The sequence below is a fragment of the Salvia splendens genome, chromosome 8 (assembly GCF_004379255.2).
Source record: "Salvia splendens isolate huo1 chromosome 8, SspV2, whole genome shotgun sequence".
NCBI lineage: Eukaryota > Viridiplantae > Streptophyta > Magnoliopsida > Lamiales > Lamiaceae > Salvia > Salvia splendens.
In genome coordinates this window covers 8,082,959-8,103,056 of record NC_056039.1, presented here as the reverse complement: position 1 = coordinate 8,103,056, position 20,098 = coordinate 8,082,959, and the positions used below count along the sequence as shown (strand labels likewise).

At 37.7% G+C, this 20,098-nt stretch overlaps 2 protein-coding genes across 2 annotated transcripts; both read right to left on the bottom strand.

Annotated features, from left to right (window-relative positions):
* Positions 1-2,979: 2,979 nt before the first annotated feature.
* LOC121744477 (pentatricopeptide repeat-containing protein At2g27800, mitochondrial-like) lies at positions 2,980-4,805 on the bottom strand. The gene has a single exon (XM_042138020.1). The coding sequence runs from the start codon at positions 4,547-4,549 to the stop codon at positions 3,275-3,277; it is 1,275 nt and encodes a 424-aa protein (XP_041993954.1). The 5' UTR covers positions 4,550-4,805; the 3' UTR covers positions 2,980-3,274.
* A 779-nt stretch (positions 4,806-5,584) lies between these two features.
* LOC121744476 (beta-galactosidase 8-like) lies at positions 5,585-10,805 on the bottom strand. Its single transcript, XM_042138019.1, has 19 exons — positions 10,310-10,805; positions 10,116-10,211; positions 9,595-9,707; positions 9,394-9,460; positions 9,192-9,284; positions 8,968-9,111; positions 8,770-8,858; positions 8,555-8,660; positions 8,395-8,482; positions 8,084-8,202; positions 7,706-7,870; positions 7,337-7,536; positions 7,139-7,248; positions 6,932-7,041; positions 6,745-6,858; positions 6,551-6,652; positions 6,257-6,468; positions 5,845-6,181; positions 5,585-5,764 (listed from the first exon to the last, which is right to left on the bottom strand). The coding sequence occupies exons 1-19, from the start codon at positions 10,469-10,471 to the stop codon at positions 5,657-5,659; spliced, it is 2,535 nt and encodes an 844-aa protein (XP_041993953.1). The 5' UTR covers positions 10,472-10,805; the 3' UTR covers positions 5,585-5,656.
* Between the last annotated feature and the right edge of the window lie 9,293 nt (positions 10,806-20,098).

The window sequence follows — 20,098 nt, the reverse complement described above, 5'->3', positions numbered from 1 at the left end:
AATTAAAATCCTAAAAATTAAAATTTTCATAATTAAACTCCTAAAAATTAAAAATTACATAATTAAATTCGTAAAATTAAAAAAACTCACTACTCATTACCGAATTTTGCCCACATGTGTTTGATTAGGTCTTCTTGTAGATCAACGTGGGTTTGGGTATCACGCATTGTGTGCCTTGTTTCGATCCTCTCACCCACCGTCGTATGCACACCTCGGCGTGGGGGAGACCTCGCGCTTGAGCTTCTGGCTTCATCCTCGTCGTAGAAGCTAGCCGCTCTCGGTGCTTCATCGGCTATAATCATGTTGTGTAAGATAATACACGTGTACATGATATCGGCGATATTATTCACGTACCACAGCCGAGCCGGGGCTTTCACAATGTTGAATCGGGCTTGAAGGACCCCAAAGACTCTTTCAACGTCTTTCCGCGCGGACTCTTGACGCTGCGCAAAAGAACCCGTCTCGGGTCTTGCGGGTTGCTGAGCGTCTTAACGAAAGTCGACCACCTTAGGTAGATACCATCGGCGAGATAGTAACCCATGTGGTATGTATTTCCGTTGACAGTGAAGTCGATCGCCGGTGCTACACCATTCAACACATCATTGAAGAGGGGTGAAGAATATAGCACGTTCAAGTCGTTGTTGGATCCGACAACGCCGAAATATGCATGCCAAATCCATAGGCGGTAGTCGGCGACCGCTTCAAGGATAAGTGTTGGGCCGCCGCCTTTGTGGCCGCTTAAGTGTTGCCCCCTCCAAGCAGTTGGGCAATTCTTCCACCTCCAATGCATGCAGTCAATGCTGCCAAGTATTCCGGGAAAGCCATGGACTGATTCGTGGAGACGAAGCAACCGTTGGCAATCATCGGTGGTGGGTGTCCGAAGGAATTCATCACCGAAAGTTGTACGAACGCCCTCGCAAAAAAATTTCAGACAAAGGATTCCAGTAGACTCACCGACATGCAAATACTCGTCGAAGAGGTCGGCCGTTTGCCCAGTAGCGAGTTGTCGGATGGCACACGTACACTTCTGCAACGCCGAGATACTTTGCCGACCGACTGCATCTGGACCTGTTTGGAAGAATTCAACACGGACGGACAATGTGTTGACAATACGCATAAACAAGCGCTTTGACATGCGAAAATGACGCCTAAAGTAATCTGCCGGAAACCGCGGCGGGTCGGTAAAATAGTCGGCAACGAGCCTTTCGTGGGCTCCCTCCCGGTCACGATGGATGTAGCGGCGAGTTGATCTAGTTGGTTGAGCAGGAGGGGCGGGGGTATTCGCTGCGACATATGCTTCATAAGCGGCATGATGTTGTTCGTAGTATTCTTGTTCTTCGCGCTCCGCTTCCGCAATGAGATGGGTGAAATCCATTTGAGGTTTTGAGTGCGAGATGAAGGTGTAGATAAGTTGTATGAAAAATATGAATGAGAGATGATTTGATGTAAAAAATGGATGATGAATGTGTGTATTTATAGATGATTTTGAGGGAAAAAAATTTAAAAAAATTAAAAAAATACAGAAAAACGGGAAAAGCGGGCATTTTTTGGGATTGGGAATTTTTTTTTTGTATTATTTTCGATTTTAAAAAAAATCCAACGGAAATGCCGTTGGTCAATCACACGCTGCCGCGTCACCTGCTCGCTGGCACGGATGTGCTCGATGCATCGAGCAACGCCGTGCCAGCGGCGAGAGCGCAGCGGCGGACGACGTCTTCAGTGCCGCTGGCACGGACGGACGCCGTCCGTCCACCATTGCAGATGCTCTAAAGATTGAGGATAAAGTTTGTGGGAACCACCAAATTTGCAAGATCGAAGATCAAGTTCCTACTTAAGAAAAGGCTGCCCTTTTTTATTTAATTCCTTCAATAATTCCGATTGTGTGCCAACATTTGCAAGAAAAGCAGCACAATTTGCCTAGACAGACAATTAGATTTTCAGGCGAAGTTGCACTAATCTTAATTCTGAGATAGAAAATTGTTAATAAAATGCTAATGAAAATATGCCTTGTTAAAACAGCAAGGATGATCCAGAACAATAAGTTGTGGCCAAGAGTAGCGTAATGATGATTCGAAAGAGAGAGACATGCTTCTTAATGAGTAGAACCTTGTAGGGAGAAGATGTTATACCTCCAAATTTGAACCGAGAGATGTGGTTTTTGGATCAGTTTCCACCATTGCCTCTTCACAAAGTTTTATAGCCTTGTGTACATCTTTCAAGTGGATCAGAAGGCCTAAACAGAGCAGTCAATACACATTCATGAATCCATATCAGAAAATATTACATTGAAACAAGAGAAAAAATATACTCTCTGGCTGTCCGTATCATATTAGATATTGTTGTTAATAGCTATTGGAAACTCATCAAATTTTACACCCTAAACTTGTTGTGGTGCAGAAACAGATATTAGTCGAAGGAAGGACATACCATACTCATCAATTGGAGCATCATAATCATAGGTTGTTGTAATAAAAGGTCCACCATTCGAGCGACCAAAGTTAGTCCCACCATGGTACTGTTAAAATGCAATACAATTCATATGACAAGTTCTTGCATATATCAAATGGCCGAGACGATGGATCTGTTGTTTCTATTTTTGTAGAAACAAAGTTAAGCTGCCATTTGCTCTCTACATTTTGTTTGTAATCACAAGACATATAATACAGTAATTTTTAGCATTCAACTGCTATTGCGAATTTCTGATGGCCCTCATTTGTAACAGCTAAATTGTCTTTTGTAATCTCTTTGACAATGTATCTGTTGTGAGTTTTACGCTAAATTCTTTTTCTATCCTTTTACATAACAAAGTTAAGCAGCCGTTTGCTCTCCAGTCATTTTTTTGTAATCACAGCCGTTTGCCCTCATTTGTACTAGCTTCGGCCACATGAATCATCAGAGCTAACTTACACGGTTACCGCAACAAAGCACATCAAGGAAGAAAGACTGGTCCTAATGGTCCCAATCTTAAGAAATGAACTCTTAGCAACACAATTCATTTTTACATAGGTCTTTGACATTATGTCAATGATAAGAACACATGGATGATGAAGAATAGGCAAGTTGTAGTCAGACTCTCAAGAGTATCAGACCAAAAAAGCAAACACGATATATTTATCTTGAACTACAAATAAAAATACAGAACAAACCAAAACTTGAACACCTGCACTGGCATAACTAAACTTATTGATCCTCTTTCTTTCAGTGCGATATGAACGGGAGGACCTACACAACGGTTATTAGAAAAAACCGGTCCAGCCATTTACCTGAATACACATCATATATTTTCATAACGAGAGTTATCTTCGAGTTCATACACAATCTTTTGGTACGTCTGCCCATCTACAAGTTTCTTTTCTTGCAACAGGTCCAAGAACCTCAAAGCTTCTCTAGTCCCTCTCTGTCGTAATATTTCAGTCGAGACAGTTCTATAAGTGATGGCATCAGCCCACCTCTGGTGCTCAGCCATCTCCCACAAGAATTTCACAGCTTCATCAACCTCCCCCTCGAGAGCCAATGAGTTCACAAGGGAGTTATACGATTTACTGCTAGGCACAAAACCACTTTTCTTCATCCTATCACAAATCTCTCTAGCATTCTGCGTTCGGCCTTGCGCACACAGCCCGTGAATCAAATAATCATACGAAAACGAGTTGGGCTGGCATTCGTAAGCCGTGCCCATCTGGTGAAAGATTCTAAGTGCATCATTGACATGAAGTGAAAGCACATATCCTTTGATCATAGAATTGAGACAAAAGATATCAGGCTCAATCCCAGCATCTACCATTTGCTTGAACAAACTTCTTATAGTCTCCATATACATATGATTAATGTAGGAATTCTTTCCACGGCTCAGAAGCGCGGCAAACAATATGTTGTAAGTTCTTATAGTTGGCATGCTATCCAATTTCCTACAATCACACATCCGCTTGAATATATTGACAGCCCTAACCAGTTTCCTAGCTTCGGTGAAGTAGTAAATCATGCTATTGTAAAGGGGCTCGGAAGCAATAGAAGAAACGGCTAGCACCTGATTGACGACACAATCCATCTCCTCGTACATTTTAGCTGCACCGAGCTTCTTGATCGTAACGTGATATGTCAACGCATTGTGCCTGAATCTGTGCTGCTGAGATGCCCAATTGAAAAGCTCGAAACAAACTAAAGGATCTTCCAGTAAGGCTATGACATCGTGCAGCTCTTCAGGAGTGAATCTCGGTGGGAGTTGGGATTTGGCTGCTTGGAAGAGAGACTCGTTTAGAACGGGTTTCGCCGCGGCTATCTCTCTTTTCTTGATTCTCCTCCTCAATGTTCTTGATATTGGGCCTTTGTAGATTCGCGTAGAATGGGATGCAGCAGACAGGTTTCTGAACAAGACTGCGTTTTTAGGTGGTTTACCGCGTAATTGAGACAGGAATGTTGAATTTGAGAGACTGTGGGAGGAGGTTGACGAAGGAGTGGGATTATTGGATTGGGTTGGACCGAACATACTAGAGAGAGAGCGTTTATAGGGTTGGATGAGTTGAGATTTATTTCCGCGTGGAGCGAACATTGTAGGAACTGGGGTGAATTTCAGTTAGTTGATGGGAAGGTGATGAAGAATGGTAATGTTTAATGATGAATTGAGGTGAGAAGATGTTGAAAATACCCGCATGTGGTGGCCGCAATGGGGAGTCCGGGGGCCGTAGAAGATGGTACGACGGCGGTGGAGGTGGCTGAATTGGTGATTAAAGTCGGATCGGCGCTCGCAGGGAGACTGTATGATGAAATGTCTAGCAGAGGTTAATGAAATGGAGAATGTAGATGAGTTTTCGCGGTTTGGAAATAATTAAAAATATGATTTACAAATTCTTAAAACTGATTTAGCACAGGTTTACATTAGGTACCATTATTCAAAATTTCAAACCCATTTATACAAAAATAAGGTTATTTGTGTGTAATATTTTTGGGTTATTCCCGTATTATTGTCTAGTAGAACAATAATTGAGTACATTTATAATACATTTTCGGTAGAATTATTATTAATTATTTTTTCTTTATAATCATATATAGCATGATATTTTTAGATATATTAAAATAGAGAAATAATATGCTACATACCTTATGTGAGCACTACTCCCGTTTAACGCATATTTAACGTTGTTCGTTTTGATTTATATATTTAGTTTGATTCTAATACATTAAAAAATGTTATTGAAATTTTTAATTTCACAAAATTAATAAAAATGAAAGCTTAATTTTTTAGTTTATTAATTTATTTGAATTTATAGAGAAAACAAGCAAATCGAGCTTTGATTTTTATGAATTTTTTGAAATTAAAAATTCAAATAACATTTTTAATGCATTAGAATCAAACTAAATATATAAATCGAAACGAACAATGTAACGAGAGTGGTACTCACATAAGGAACTCACATAAAATATGTAGCATATCATTTTTCTATATAAATATACTAGTATAACATAAGTAATTCTTCAAGTGAAGTGACTATGGCTGTTCTTTCAAGAAAACTCGTACAGCTGCATATACCACTTTGCATTTTATGCACTAAACATCGATGATTATAAATAATTATGATCAAGTTCCTACTAAGAAAAGGTTGCCTTTTTTATTTATTGTTTCAATAATTGTGTGAACAACTTCATATTTTGTAACAGACTATGCACAAGAAGCTTCCACAGCTAAGGTTTTAGCAGTTCCTGCACAGGGATCGCCAAACGTATTAACCGATACTCCAACGCTGCAGCTTCTTGATCCTACGCAAGCCTGCGGTATATACATAACCAAATCAAAACACCATCTTAGAAAATATCAGCATAGTTTGTGACAAAATAAATCAGCAAGACCTTTTCAATAATGGAGAGAGCTCTTTCGCTGCTGCATCGGCCGTGGCTGAAACTCCCACACGATCCATGAGGAGTACCAAAGCTGGCGAAGTTGATCTTAGATATGACCTGATGTGGATGAGGGCAACCCAGGGACAGAGTTGGCCCTGTCCTTTTCCTCGTTTCCTCGTCTGCAGTCCACGTCTCCACAGGAATCGGGTGTGACTCTGAGACGCGAGAGCATATGCTTTGCACCTCTCTAGTTGCAAAAGATAGCTTTGTAGGATCTCCCCCTGCCTGCTCGAACAACACTAGCAAGTTTCCACTTGGCTTTAGCCACGAACGGGGCACGTGGTACCTGAAACACCAAACATGATGACTACTTGGAAAAGTGATACTAAAAAGTTTTTTTATAAAGAAAAGAAGCTCTTACAGCAGCTGAGTAGGCTTCCCACAGTTTTTCAGACATTTGTTAGAGCTGTAAGATCCTCTGTAATTGCAAGAGTTGGTGCAGCCATTGCTTGAGGCAATATTAGTAGGCCAATAACGCCCAATGCTCTGTCCATTTACCCATGCCTCACCCTTCCCAAGTCCTGTGAAGTCCAATGCCACCGGGCTGCTTCCGGAGGGGGCATCAAAAGTTGTCTGGATCACACAGTAAATTTTATTGAGATTATATCTTCAACATAGTCACATTGGAATAGTTGTTATCATGGTGAAAATGTACCTTGTACCAGACCAGTGGTTGATTCTTGGGCAAGGCAGGCTGTGACACCCAAAGTGAGGAGCTTCCAGTCGAAAGGCCTAGCCCTTCCCCTTTTAGACCAATCTGCATTACACATGAGATCAATACCGATGAAATAGGATGTCGTATCACCAACAAACATATTAGCTACTTTTGACTCAATGTTAAAAACTGACCTGATATGTCCACTGCTGAGAGGACAGATCAGCCGTAGATCCATTTTTTAGGCCTTTTAACTGGACTGGCCCTGTAACTCCAGCACCTTTCAAATCGAAGAATGCTCCATAGTTCTAGAATCAAAATTTTTTTTGCATTAGGTAAAACTTCTTGTAAGATTTATTGATAAACTCTGTGCATATATACCTGCAATCCCACTGTTGAACTCAAGAGATCAATATTATTTTTACCCGGAACAAGGCTTACGGGAACATCTAATGAGACTTTAGGGTTACTGTTTCGCCCATTGCCACCCCCTGTACAATATATAGCAAGCCCCAAGCAGTTAAGACGGAATAGCAGAAGCAAAGGGCAAAAAAGTTGAAGTGTTCATTTATTTTTTAGTCACTTCACCTGCAACTTTCCCGTTGATAAAAACATTAAGTGCATGGCCTAGAGAATCCACATGAAGGACTGCCTGAGACCCGTCTTCAAGAAAAGGCTCGTCCCCTTTCATTTCAATGCTGAAACAATCACGAAAAAAGTTAAGAATTTAAGAGCTTTGTCTAAAACACAGCAGTGTGTCTTTTTTTGAAAAGCTCCCATACATACCTCAGAGAATACCAAAGATAGTCACTTTGATCAGCAGTTGTGTTTATTTGCTCCAGCAGCCCAGGTTTTGTGAACGCATTATTACTGGATATACCTACAGGTTCGTAGATCCAACTCCAACCTGAGAATGCATCTGTTTCTGTAGCACCATCTTCTGAAGACTGATGAACGAACTTCGTAACAGTTGACATTGAATTTATCTGTTATTTGTCAAGTGCCATTAGCTTCTGACTGAAATCTGCTAGTGACTTATTAGAGATATTATAACATTGAAGGATAAAATTTCAATTGCTTTGGAGTTCAAGTATCAAATCTCCAAGGTTCATGGTTGGAAAGGAGAAATGCAATATTAAGGCTTGCAATGCATACTTTTGCAGTATTGAGGACCACATTCTTGCAGTCAGGTAAGATGCTGACAGACCAAGCAGGCAAACTATAGGAATTTCCATTGAACTTCACCGTGGCATCCGATTGTGTGCCAACATTTGCAAGAAAAGCAGCACACTTTCCTGATTCTGTTTTATATACACTAGCCTGAGACAGAAAATTACATTTTCAGGAGAAGTTGCAATAATCTTAATTCAGAGATAGAAATTTGTGAATAAAATGCTATTGAAAATATGCCTTGTTAAAACAGCAAGAAAGATCCAGAACAAGAAGTTGGAGCCAAGAGTAGCGTAATGATGATTCGAAAGAGAGAGACATGCTTCTTAATGAGTAGAACCTTGTAGGGAGAAGATGTTATACCTCCAAATTTGAACCGAGAGATGTGGTTTTTGGATCAGTTTCCACCATTGCCTCTTCACAAAGTTTTATAGCCTTGTGTACATCTTTCAAGTGACCCCATTTTGGTTGCCTCAGAAGGCCTAAACAGAGCAGTCAATACACATTCATGAATCCATATCAGAAAATATTACATTGAAACAAGAAAAAATATACTCTCTGGATGTCCGTATCATATTAGACATTGTTGTTAATAGCTGTTGGAAACTCATCAAATTTCACAACCTAAACTTGTTGTAGTGAAGAAACAGATATTAGACAAAGGAATGACATACCATACTCATCAATTGGAGCATCATAATCATAGGTTGTGGTAATGAAAGGTCCACCACTCGAGCGACCAAAGTTAGTCCCACCGTGGTACTGAAAAATGCAATACAATTCATATGACAAGTTCTTGCATATATCCAATGTAAACGACAGCTATATATATACCATGTAATAGTTCTGGAAGGTTCCCCCGAGCTGGTAAAAGCGTGCAACAGCAAAAGCAACATCTTCCGTAGGTCTATATGGCAGAGGATCACCGAATGAAGAGAACCTGGTGTTTTATTAACAACACATGCAGGAAAAGTTAGACAGCCCCAAAGATACTAAACAAAGAACCACAATGCAGTTTAACAATGATCAAGCATTATCTAAAGTTGTACCATCCGCTCCAGTTTTCCGTCCACATTTTTGGCTTGTTATTGGAATTTGGGGTGTACTGGTCACAGTAAAACCCATTGCAAGTGTCAATCTGTATTATTCAGGAGGGAATGCAGTTTATTAGATTGGATTTATCATCTGCTGAAGTAGCCATCGAGCTTGGCTCTAATTACAGGTGGAATTATGAAACCAGAACTTACAATAGGATTAGGAGCATCTTTTTGCTGGCACATAACCCAGGGCACTCCTGTATTCAGTGAGGTGGCCATTGTTGCAGCCCAGGTTATGTACGGTTTAGCACCACCACCATAAGCAGAATCAATATTTCCATACTCATTTTCTATCTGAAATGTTGGACATACACGAGATCCTTGAGCACTTATAGCTATAAAGATGCTAAAACATGATTCTTAGAGCATTCAACCTGAGACAAAATTATGGGGCCTCCCTGTGATGCATACAGATTTTCTTGTTTCATCAAGTCCACAATCTTGGCTGTGAATCTCTTCATTTCAGCCTGCAATATCCCATTAATCCATTGCATTTTAGGTTATGCTAGTGTTCAAAGAAACAACCAACAATTACAGCCAAATCAAAATGAAAGAAAGCGATGCGAGAATAGCAACCTTGAAAGGCTCATTATCTGTCCGGAGCTTGATTCCAGGTATAAAATGCAGCCAAAGAGGAAATCCACTGTTCGAAAATAGATTAGCAGTTCTCATTTCAACCATGACACACATAATCATCTCCATATTTTTATACATTAACAAAACCAAGATATAAAAGTGCTATTCTTTCTTGATAAATGGAGGAAAATCTTAAATTACCCATAATTCCATTCAGCACAGACATAGGGACCGATTCGTAAATGAACAAACAGACCAGCCTCCTTCACCAACTTCACAAATTTCACCAAATCATTTCTGCCTTCAAAATCATACTGCAAAATTCAATTTCAAACCGTAAGCGTCACTTTTCTCTATTAAGTATTTTTTCTTTCTTTCACACTCTCCATAATTGACTTTCAGTTATCAAAACAAATCTTAATCAATAGCCCCAACAACAATGATTGAAAACGCGGACTCAACCACATTACTAAATAATTTACTTCAAAAAGTTCACTACTTTTCGATCAAGAAACTGGAAAATCAGAAAAAACTTATTCTTTGCCTTTTCTTCGTCATTACTCCACTTTCCCCTTTTTTCTCCATTAAACAAAATCATACATCCAAGTTAGGGATAATCATGCCAGAGAAAAGCACCACAAAACCAAATCAACAACGAGAAATAGAGAGATAATCGCATTTTTCGAAAACATAGATTAACAAACAATAAAATGAGCAATCACCTTGCCGCGAACTGGTTCATGCAAATTCCAGAAAACGTAAGTCTCTATCACATCCAATCCTCCGTCTTTGGATTTCTGTATCAAGTCCGGCCACATCTGATCCCAAGCACAACAAAAAAGGAAAACATCACATTTCCATTCATAAAAATGTATCTACTGTGTGTGCGCGTGAAAAATGCGAGCTCCGTACTAACATCAGGAGTGCTGCGCGGGTAGTGGATGGAGCCGGAGACGAGAACCCTCCGCTTTCCGTCTATCACCAGCGCGCGGTGATCGTACGTCACGTTGGCGGCAAAACAGAACGACGTCGTCGTCAGCAACAGCAAACAAAATAAGCCGTACAACGAAACCGCCATTGCTAGCTCTCGTTTTCCTTGTACAAATACAGCACCTATAATTTCTTTCCTTCGGATTTTGGCTGCTATTTAAAGGTGGAAATCGGAAATCCTGCTCTTTTTCTTTAATTTGGGGTTTTGTTACTTTCGGCACTTGTATTCTTATCCCTTTGTGATATAGCTTTCCTTTGTCTTAAGAGAAAGAAACAGACGAAGAATTAACTGAAAAACAGTTCCGGAAGATAGCTAACGTGCGCCGGCGACGGCACGCTAACTACTGCTGCGCCACGTGACGTTTTCGTCGTCGTTTTGGGTTCAGCCTCTGCAGCAATGCTGCTCGAATGCGCATGAGATTAGAAGTGTGACGGTGGCTGTTTTGTTTATATACACCAAATTTCAATTACTTTTTTATCATATTTTTACAAGGGAAAATAAATTAATTTCAAAAATCTGTTTTTTTTCCCATTTTCTGCGCCGTATGATTAAAATGATATGATAAGCTCGAAACTCGAACGACACGACAATCGTGCTCTCGGAATTGCAACAGAATCATACGGTTAATAATTAGGAAAGTCATTTGATAACAGTGGATTTATTTATTCGATTTTAGGAAATTGCCATTTTTATCTCGAGATCGAATGAGTGCAACACAGGTTACCAATGTTTAATATTTTTTTTGGTAATTACCAAAAGGGTATCCACCGAGGGAGGGACTTTTTTTTTTGAGGACTGCTAATGACTTTTTCTTTGAGGACCGCTGGCCCAAGGATTTAAAGCTGCTTCATACCCCTTTGAGGACGGACCCGGCCCTTTAAGGACCCCTTTGAGGACGGACCTGACCCTTTAAGGACGGAGCCAGTGACTTTTTCTTTGAAATGAGGACGGATCCAGACCCAAGGATTTAAAGCTGCTCCATACCCCTTTGAGGACGGACCCAATGACCGGCCCAAGGATTTAAAGTTGCTCCATACCCCTTTGAGGACGGACCCATACCCCTTTAAGGACGGACCCAGTGACTTTTTCTTTGAGGACTTTCAAAGGACGGTTAAAGGACTTTTTCTTTGATATGAGGACGGACCCAGGCCCTGTTAGAGATGCCCACTGGTTCCGGTTCCGGCGGTTAACCGGCGAACCGGAACCGCCGGTTCCGGTTCCGAACCAGAACCGTGGCAATTTCCTCGAACTGGAACCGTCGCAATTCGAACCGCGGTCCGGTTTAGGTTCAAGAATTTTCGAACCGGAACCGTCACTGAACCGCAGGTTCGGGACGGTTCGGAACCGCCGGTTAACCGGCAGTTTCACGGTTCGGGCGCGGAAACCAATGCGTCAGTCGGATCGATCCCCTAACCATTTGATTAAGGATGGACGAGTCCAATGCCACTCAACCACACTCCTTGGGTTAATGTTTAATGATTTTTAAAAGTACTGTATCTACAATTATACTCTTATTCGTTGTCTCATGCTACAATATTATCTTCACCGTCCACCGACATCACAGAACGTTATTTTAGTAGGCAAATTAAAAAATTTAAATTATAAAAGTAGACATATTTTGAAACAAATAAAAAGAAGAATTAAGGATTTATTTATTGGGACAGTGTGGAGTGGGAATAATAGGTTAGCTAAAATGACAATCTTTCTTGAATTATCTTTACAAATGAATGATATATATTTTATTTGTATTAATTATAAATGAACGAATGATAAGAATTTCATATAGTAAATTTAAAATACAGATAACATGTATGCAATATAAATTAATATTACTAGTAATGTGCATGTTATATTACTATAAGACAAGAGTGGGCAGAATTATCCACTCGATAATACAGACAAAGCTATAATATTTTCAATCTAAAAGGAAGTTAAAAGCAATTTGTTCATTAGACAAAATTGAAACATTTTATATAGTAGTAGTTTTAAACAAAATACTAGAAGAGAAAAGATAAATGTATATGTATATATACGAAGTACATAATATCCTTAAATTTTTGAATTTAAGTGAATTTAATTAAAAAATAGTTTTGTTATTTATTGATATACTCCTATAACAATAAAAAAAATAAGTGAATTTAATTAAAAATTAGTTTTATTATTTATTGATATACTCCTATAATAATAAAAAGAAGTGATATAAAAGAAGTGTATAGAACCATTTCTTCTTTTTCTTTTCTAATTAATTCCATTGTAGTACCTACGATCGAACTTCTGGCATCGTACTAGGTCATTATGATTAATTAATTCTTACGCATTTCCTACTTTAGAAAATATATTTTCGGATAATGTTTTTGGTTGCCTATTTTTTAAATTGTTAGAAAGCTTGGAGGGTCCTAAGAGCATCCTCAATGGGACGGATGTCCCGGCGGACATCCCGATGGACTTCTCAAAAACACCTCATGCCACGTCATAAGGACATCACACTGCACTGCCACGTCATAAGGACATCCCACTGCACAATGGCGGACATCCTAAGGACATCCCGACGGACATCCCACAATAATAAAAATTCACAAATTCACCAAATTAAACAATTTACGGAACTAAACAATTTACGGAATTAAAATTTTGACACGAATACGGAGAAAATGCAACCATTTTATTTAAAACAAAAAACATATATAATTATTAAAAAAATACATAGTTAAAAAAAACAACCTCAAGCTTCGACAAATGAGGCCCCCGTCTCACTCCTCGTCGTCCCCGCCGCCAGTCCCGTCGTCACAATCGGGCAGGGGTGGCATCCCCAAATCGCGCCGCATACTGTCGATGACATCCTTCAGCATCAACTTGTATAAGGGGTCAGTCGCTGCAAGCCACTTATCCATGGTGATTAAAAGTGAATCATGCTGCTGTATGCGGGCGAGTGAGGGGAGCTCGGGATCGATCTGGGAAGGAGCTGCCGATTGGACCTCGGATCCGAACCCGCAGGCGCTTCCCCTTGCCATCCGCATCGCGGACTTTTGCCCAACCGAGCGACGGCAGCGGGATTGAGGGGTCGGGAACTCTGCCTCGGCGTCAGGGAGTTCGCGGGAACCGGCACTGCTGCTGTACTCCCCGGAGGCGTTGATCTTCGTCCGCTTCGGCCAGCCAACTTCAACACCCTAACTAAACATGGCGGAAGTCTGCACCACAAGATAGACCTCCTAATATTTGAATTCCCCGAAACCCAATTCACTGTCGGGGTACTGCTGGTGAGACAGAAGCTTCACATCATCGGCGGACATGTCGCTGGTTGCCGTGCGGAGATTGTTTTGGTAGATGTCGGCAAATCGACTTAGCTGCCTCCTCAGCCGCTCCCACTGTGTCCGACCTTGCTCTCCATCGTGAGGCTTCCCACCTGGCGGTTTGAATTGGAGGTAGCTTCGGCTAATGCGCCACCACATTCTGTCGATATGCTGGTTAGCCCCGACGTAGGGATCCTCGACTACACTGATCCAGGCGGCCTTCACCAGCGCGACGCACTCCCATATGCTCCAGATGGTCCTCTTTCTCCCGCCGGCTTCCTCCCTGCTCCCCCTGCAGCGGCATGCATGCCCTGCATCATCCCGGGCATCGCGACACTCAACCCGGGCATTTGGGCATCATCCCCGTCATCGCGACACTCATCCCAGGCATTTGAGGCATCATCCCCGTCATCGCGGCACTCATCCCAGACATTTGGGGCATCATCCCACACCAAGGGGGGTACATATTGTAGTACCCGGGCATCATCCCGCCATTTGGGGTTGGGGCATCATCCCGGACATCGGTGCACTTCCGCTGGCATTTCCCCCAACTCTAACGGGAAAAGTCGGCGTTTGTGACTCGCTCGTGGCAGAGGAATCACTATCGAAGTGCTCCATTTATCTTCAAAAGAAATGAAAGTAGAGAGAGAGAAACTCGTTAAAACAAGTGGTGTGAATGAAATGAAGTTCAACGAGCCGTATATATAGAGTTTTTTTAAAAAAAAAATTGAAAATTCACGACGTCTGTTGTGTCACCGCAATGACAGACGTCACGACGGACGTCCCCGGAATGCCGCGGAACTCCGGTGTCTGCAACGCACGTCCGCGTCCACCTCCCTGCTGCCTAATGGCGGACGTCCGCCAGGACGGCCGCCGTTGTGGATGCTCTAAATTTAAGACGTGTCACAAAATCAAAAGTGGTCACATGTGTGTAGTCCCCCCAATCGCATGTGCTATTGTGCTCGGACTTAATTTCAAACCAGAAGACTATTCATCTACAAAGACAAATAGGGTTGGTGACCCAACCCTACTTTATTGAAGCTTTTATTTCATAATACTATCATTTTTATAAATTTTAATTCTCTTAATTCATAGGCTAATTTATTTCCTCCACTCATTATATTTGACCGACAACGAATTAATCGGTAAATGTGTGTCTATCCAATAAACCATTTACCTTCGATCCCAAACTACTTAATTTAATGATTTCATTTAATTTTAGTAGTTCATTTGTGGAAAGAAGTAGTAGTATATATAGTTCACGGACTGAGGAATTATTCATTGAGTGACCTACGCATTGCACATTCCCAAAACGTGGTTTGGAATTTAAAATTAGGATATTCGCCCGATTCTCTAAATAAAACTCTATTGAAAAAAAAAATTTCCATTTATAATGATTTTCTTTTTCGCTTTCGCAGGCACATTTTACACCATTTCAAAGTCTTCTATAAAGCTTCGTTCATTATATATAGTACGAGTTATTAATTACTAGTATACAATATTTAGAAACACTACTACATAGCATTTACCTCGCCCTAAAAATTGTCTTACTTTTTACATTTTTAGCCAATTTATCAATTATCAAAAAATTGTAAGTTATTTTTGATTTATTGCTCATTTTTTTTATCTTTCTCTTTTATGTTGTCTATATTTTCTCTTTCTATCTCCTACTTTATCCATTTTATTAAATTTGCATTAAAATTTGTGTTAATACTTATATGACTATTTTTTATAGATGGAAGGAGTACATGATAAATACGTAACCAACAATTCGATTTTAATATATCTATCGTGGTTGTAATTGGAGATGAGATTACCTTTATAAATTTGACCTTAAATTATATACCAATGAATTGTTATAGGGATTAAGTGCACTTAACCCACTAATCACTATTTTTAGGACTACCCACTTATAATCCTTTTAATACCTTAGCAGTCATATGATTTTATTCAATTAACTAAGTTTTCTTCTTTTTTGCTATGTATATGAAGCGTTTGCATAAGTAAAAAAACAGTTATCCAATAGTATTATTTTTAACTTTTTATATTGTATAAAAAGCTCAACCTAAAAACTGGCGAGCTTGCAGTACGAAACTGTTTAAAATAACAATAATATAACAAAAAATTAACTGAATTAACGAAAGAACAAAATATACTACATTCTATCTGAAATCGAAAAAAAAATGAAGGCAAATAAACATCACACCTCATGGGCATCACCTAATCGTGTGAAAAGTTGTACTACTATAAAATAATAAATGGGCATCACCTAATCCCAAGAAATTAATCCATCTATTATCGACTAGGCTTGATTCTTTAGACCCTAGTGGGTACAATTGTAGTGGTAATGGGGTTTGAGCTATAATCAGAGTTTATTTAAAATTTATATTTATAATGTGTAATTTGGTATACCGAAATTATTATCAATAATTTGAATGATTGGGAATATATTTCAAATTAAATTTAGAAACATATCACATATCACTCTTTTTTTATGTGGTTGAACTCAAACTATGTCTTGCTATCATTTGCAAGTAGCTAGGAGGTAGACACGTACTATATATTTTTTTCAATGTTTTAAAAACCGGACCGGCAAGTGAACTGGCGACGTTACTGGTTCACGGTTCAACCGGTCGAACCGTTTTACTGTTGCAAATATATAAAAAAATATATTACATTTAGTAAATGATTTACAATTAATAATATATCACAAAACATTAAACCTTATAGATAATTAGTGATGTATAAATATAAATAATATTAAAATTTAGTAAATATATTATGATATATATATTTAATATTAGTTAGTCTAGATAAAAAATTTAATATTTCATGTATTAAAATAGATAATGTTTATATTAATTTAAGAAAATTTATTTCATAAATAATATATAATTAAATACGAATTAAGTACTTATTATTAGTTTAGATAAGATTATTCATTAATGTCAATAGCTAGGGTATATAAATTAAGTATGTAATATAAAAAATTTATTTATAGTAAATAATGAATCTTATATGGTACTAATAATAATATAGGTGGTAAGTAGAGCAACATTAAAATATAAAGGATAATAATTATATATATTATAATTAACAATTATATTAAAGAATAATAAAATTAAAATGAATTATTAGTTTTTGTAGATAAAAATTAATGGTTAATGTATAAAAATATTTAATGTTCAAATTGTTCAATGAGCCCATGTGGTAGAGTGGTAGAGGCCTTTTTAACTAGAAGAGAGGTCATGAGTTTAACCTCTATCAACAACAATTTTAAAAAATTTAAAAAAAAAAATAGAAAACCGGTTTCCGATTCACGGTCCAACCGGTCCGACTGGCCGGTTCACGGCGGTTCAATGCAGTGGTGGTTTAAAGGGGTGAACCGGACCGGACTACCTACCGGTTCGCGGTCCGACCGGTCGTACCGGCCGGTCCGGTCCGATTTTTAAAACATTGATTTTTTTCAATTGAATTTTCAATAAAATTGTTGCAATGATTGAGGTATAATCCCAGTTATTATATAAGATGTTAATTTATACTACACGTGGATGTTCGGTTGGCAAGATTAAATCTCATAATTAAATATGTATCATGTTTGGTTCATAAGATTGGACTCCACAACTTAATCCTAGATGAATAGTCTCATGATAATTAGTCATAGCTTTCTCCCTCCAACTAACATAATCCCACAACTTAATCTCAGATGAATAGTCTCATGATATTAGTAATGACAACCAATCGAGATTACTGAATGTATTATCACCTCCTCTAGGCTTATAAAAAAATATTCTTGTTTTTTATTTTTATTTTGAGAAAGGAAAGTGATGGGATTTGATCCCTATACGTTCACCTCTCTGCTTAATTATATAGAGATTATATCTTTTTTTTAGTAGTATATAGATATGAGATCTTCACTACTTGAATGTTACTTATTGATTACTATTAATTAATTTGATTAATGATTATATAAGTTGATACTTTGAAGAATCTTTTCTATGAAAATTGACCAATATTTTTGGTGGTACAATAAAATAAGTAATCGACTGAAATTGGCACGATTGCAATAATGGACAGAAAATGTCGCCTCCAAATGTCGTGCTGATGAGAATACGTGAATAATTTTTGGGCTTAGCTTTTGAATATGATATGATTGAGATATATGCATGAGTCATTGAGTATACATATTCATTCTGATATTCATGATTGCATCAATATGAATTATTGATCTCTCTTTATGTAATTTGTAAAAAAAATCTAATATACTCATATATAGCAATTTATCATTTATTATGCTATCTTGATGAATGTTACGGGTAATAAAATCATAAGTAGGATTTAAGATTCGACAACAACCTTCAATTAATAAGGCATTGAATCACTATTCATAATTTGATGACCTCTAGCATTACTGTTTTGATTTAATTTTTTCTAACTATATCTCTTAGTCTATGAAACTTAAACTAGAATAAAGATAAATGGATATAGATGTTTGTTTATACAAATTTTAAATATTAATCATCTCCCTTATCTTCATATATGTGTATATAAATTTTATTTCCATAATAATGGAGTATATTTTATACTGTAGTATATATTATAACTGTGGAATTGACATAAAACCCAATTTGTTATAAATAATTTAAGTTTGAAAATATTTTATTTATAAGAGGAAAAACGTCAATTTACCGGTAAGATAGAGCACTTCTTATTCTTCAAATATCAAACAAAGCATATGTAACTAAACACTCTCATTATAGTCGCGACGCACCATCTAAAAATAAATAAATAAAATACTCAGTTTAGCTCATTGAAAAGACACACAAATTGTAATTTATAGTATCACTTAGAAATTACTTTATATAGCTAATATAATAATTTTTCAACAACTACAATGAATCAAACGCATGATTTTCAATATTAATTTCTTTTCTATTCACATAATTAGATTGCCTAAACTCTATCCCTTTCGGGAAGTCACCAAATATCGTTTATTTGAATCACTTATTCCATCCAAATTTATTAAATGGATAAAATAGAGAATAAAAATTGAAAAAGATATAGTGGTACTGCTAAATAAATGCACTCAACAACTTTACTTTCAATAATTGTTGCAATATAAAAAGGCTAAAATACTTTTATTTATTTATTTGGGGACCCCGATGGTAGTTGGAGCCATTATTTTTTAAGGTATATTTTAAATATCAAAATGAAAAAATAATTATTTCTATTTTAACAATTAAAATTATGAACATAACAATTATATATGTTTCAACGAAAACGATCATGACAAACATTTTCCCATATTGTTACGCAAACGATCTTTTTTTGTTTGTAATCAGAAATTGGTTCAATTTTTTACTAGTACGTTTTAGCATGTATTGCCTATAAATTGGATTCTCATATTGAATATGAATAAAAATTGGTCCAAGGATTTAAAATGGCTCGATAAAAATCGATATCCTAATTATTATTTTTATCAAGGATAGACGAGTCAGTCAACCAATATCAACCATGTTAGTTTTATTATTTCCGAAGTTGTTCATTCTTCATGACGTTATTGACTTGCTAACCCAACATCTATGCCTATGTTTTAAAAAATTAATTGGTCCTTTTTAGTTGGGCTGCGTAAATGAGCCTATAATATTTATTAAATGAGTAGACGAATCGTTTAATGATTTGTGACTTTATTAAATGTAATCAAATCTCATGATATACGAATAATCCGTTGATTTGTTATCCTTGATGAACTCCTTGATTATAGTAATATGATTCTTTCCAACACGAATTGCTCATTATAATTACATGTCTTTTGGGGAATGTGACCCACAGTGACTTTTTACAACATGATGGCAACATATGAAAATAATAATTAAAACTGGTTATCATATTATCGTGTATTTTGCCAAAAAAAGAAGATAGATGAGATAATTATGAAAAATTAGAAACTTAATGATTTATAATTAATTTTTTTAAATAGGGAACAAGGTGACAAAAAGGCTGTATAAGTATAGAAAAGGCCCAACTGAATAAGAATCTCAGTGTAGCCCATTACGTTGCCTACTATGGAATGGGCATCCACAATTTTTTTTCTGGTATGAGAAGAAATCTATTACTAAAGTCTATATTTGAATTTTTTTTTTAATTAATTTACAACTCAGAATATTTGTAATTGTGAATTATAGTAAACAGATACTACTAATAAACAACTAGGGATGTCAATCGGGTCGGCCCATCGGGTTTCGGGCCGGCCCTACTCGGGTTGCGGGTCAATCGGGTGCGGGCTAATCGGGTTGTGAATTTTTTCGGGTTGTAAAAGTTCAACCCTAACCCTAAAAGCTCGGGTTTCGGGCTAGCCCAGCGGGTTAATCGGGTTGCTACTGATAAGATTTACATGCAATCAATCCAATAAATAACGATGAAA

Coding starts and splice junctions, on each gene's coding strand:
- LOC121744477 (XM_042138020.1), bottom strand. CDS start 4,549: ATGTTCGCTCCACGCGGAAATAAATCTCAACTCATCCAACCCTATAAA.
- LOC121744476 (XM_042138019.1), bottom strand. CDS start 10,471: ATGGCGGTTTCGTTGTACGGCTTATTTTGTTTGCTGTTGCTGACGACG. Junction 8,859..8,967: donor AAGATGCTCCTAATCCTATT/GTAAGTTCTGGT, acceptor TGAATAATACAG/ATTGACACTTGCAATGGGTT. Junction 8,483..8,554: donor CCTTCCAGAACTATTACATG/GTATATATATAG, acceptor TGCATTTTTCAG/TACCACGGTGGGACTAACTT.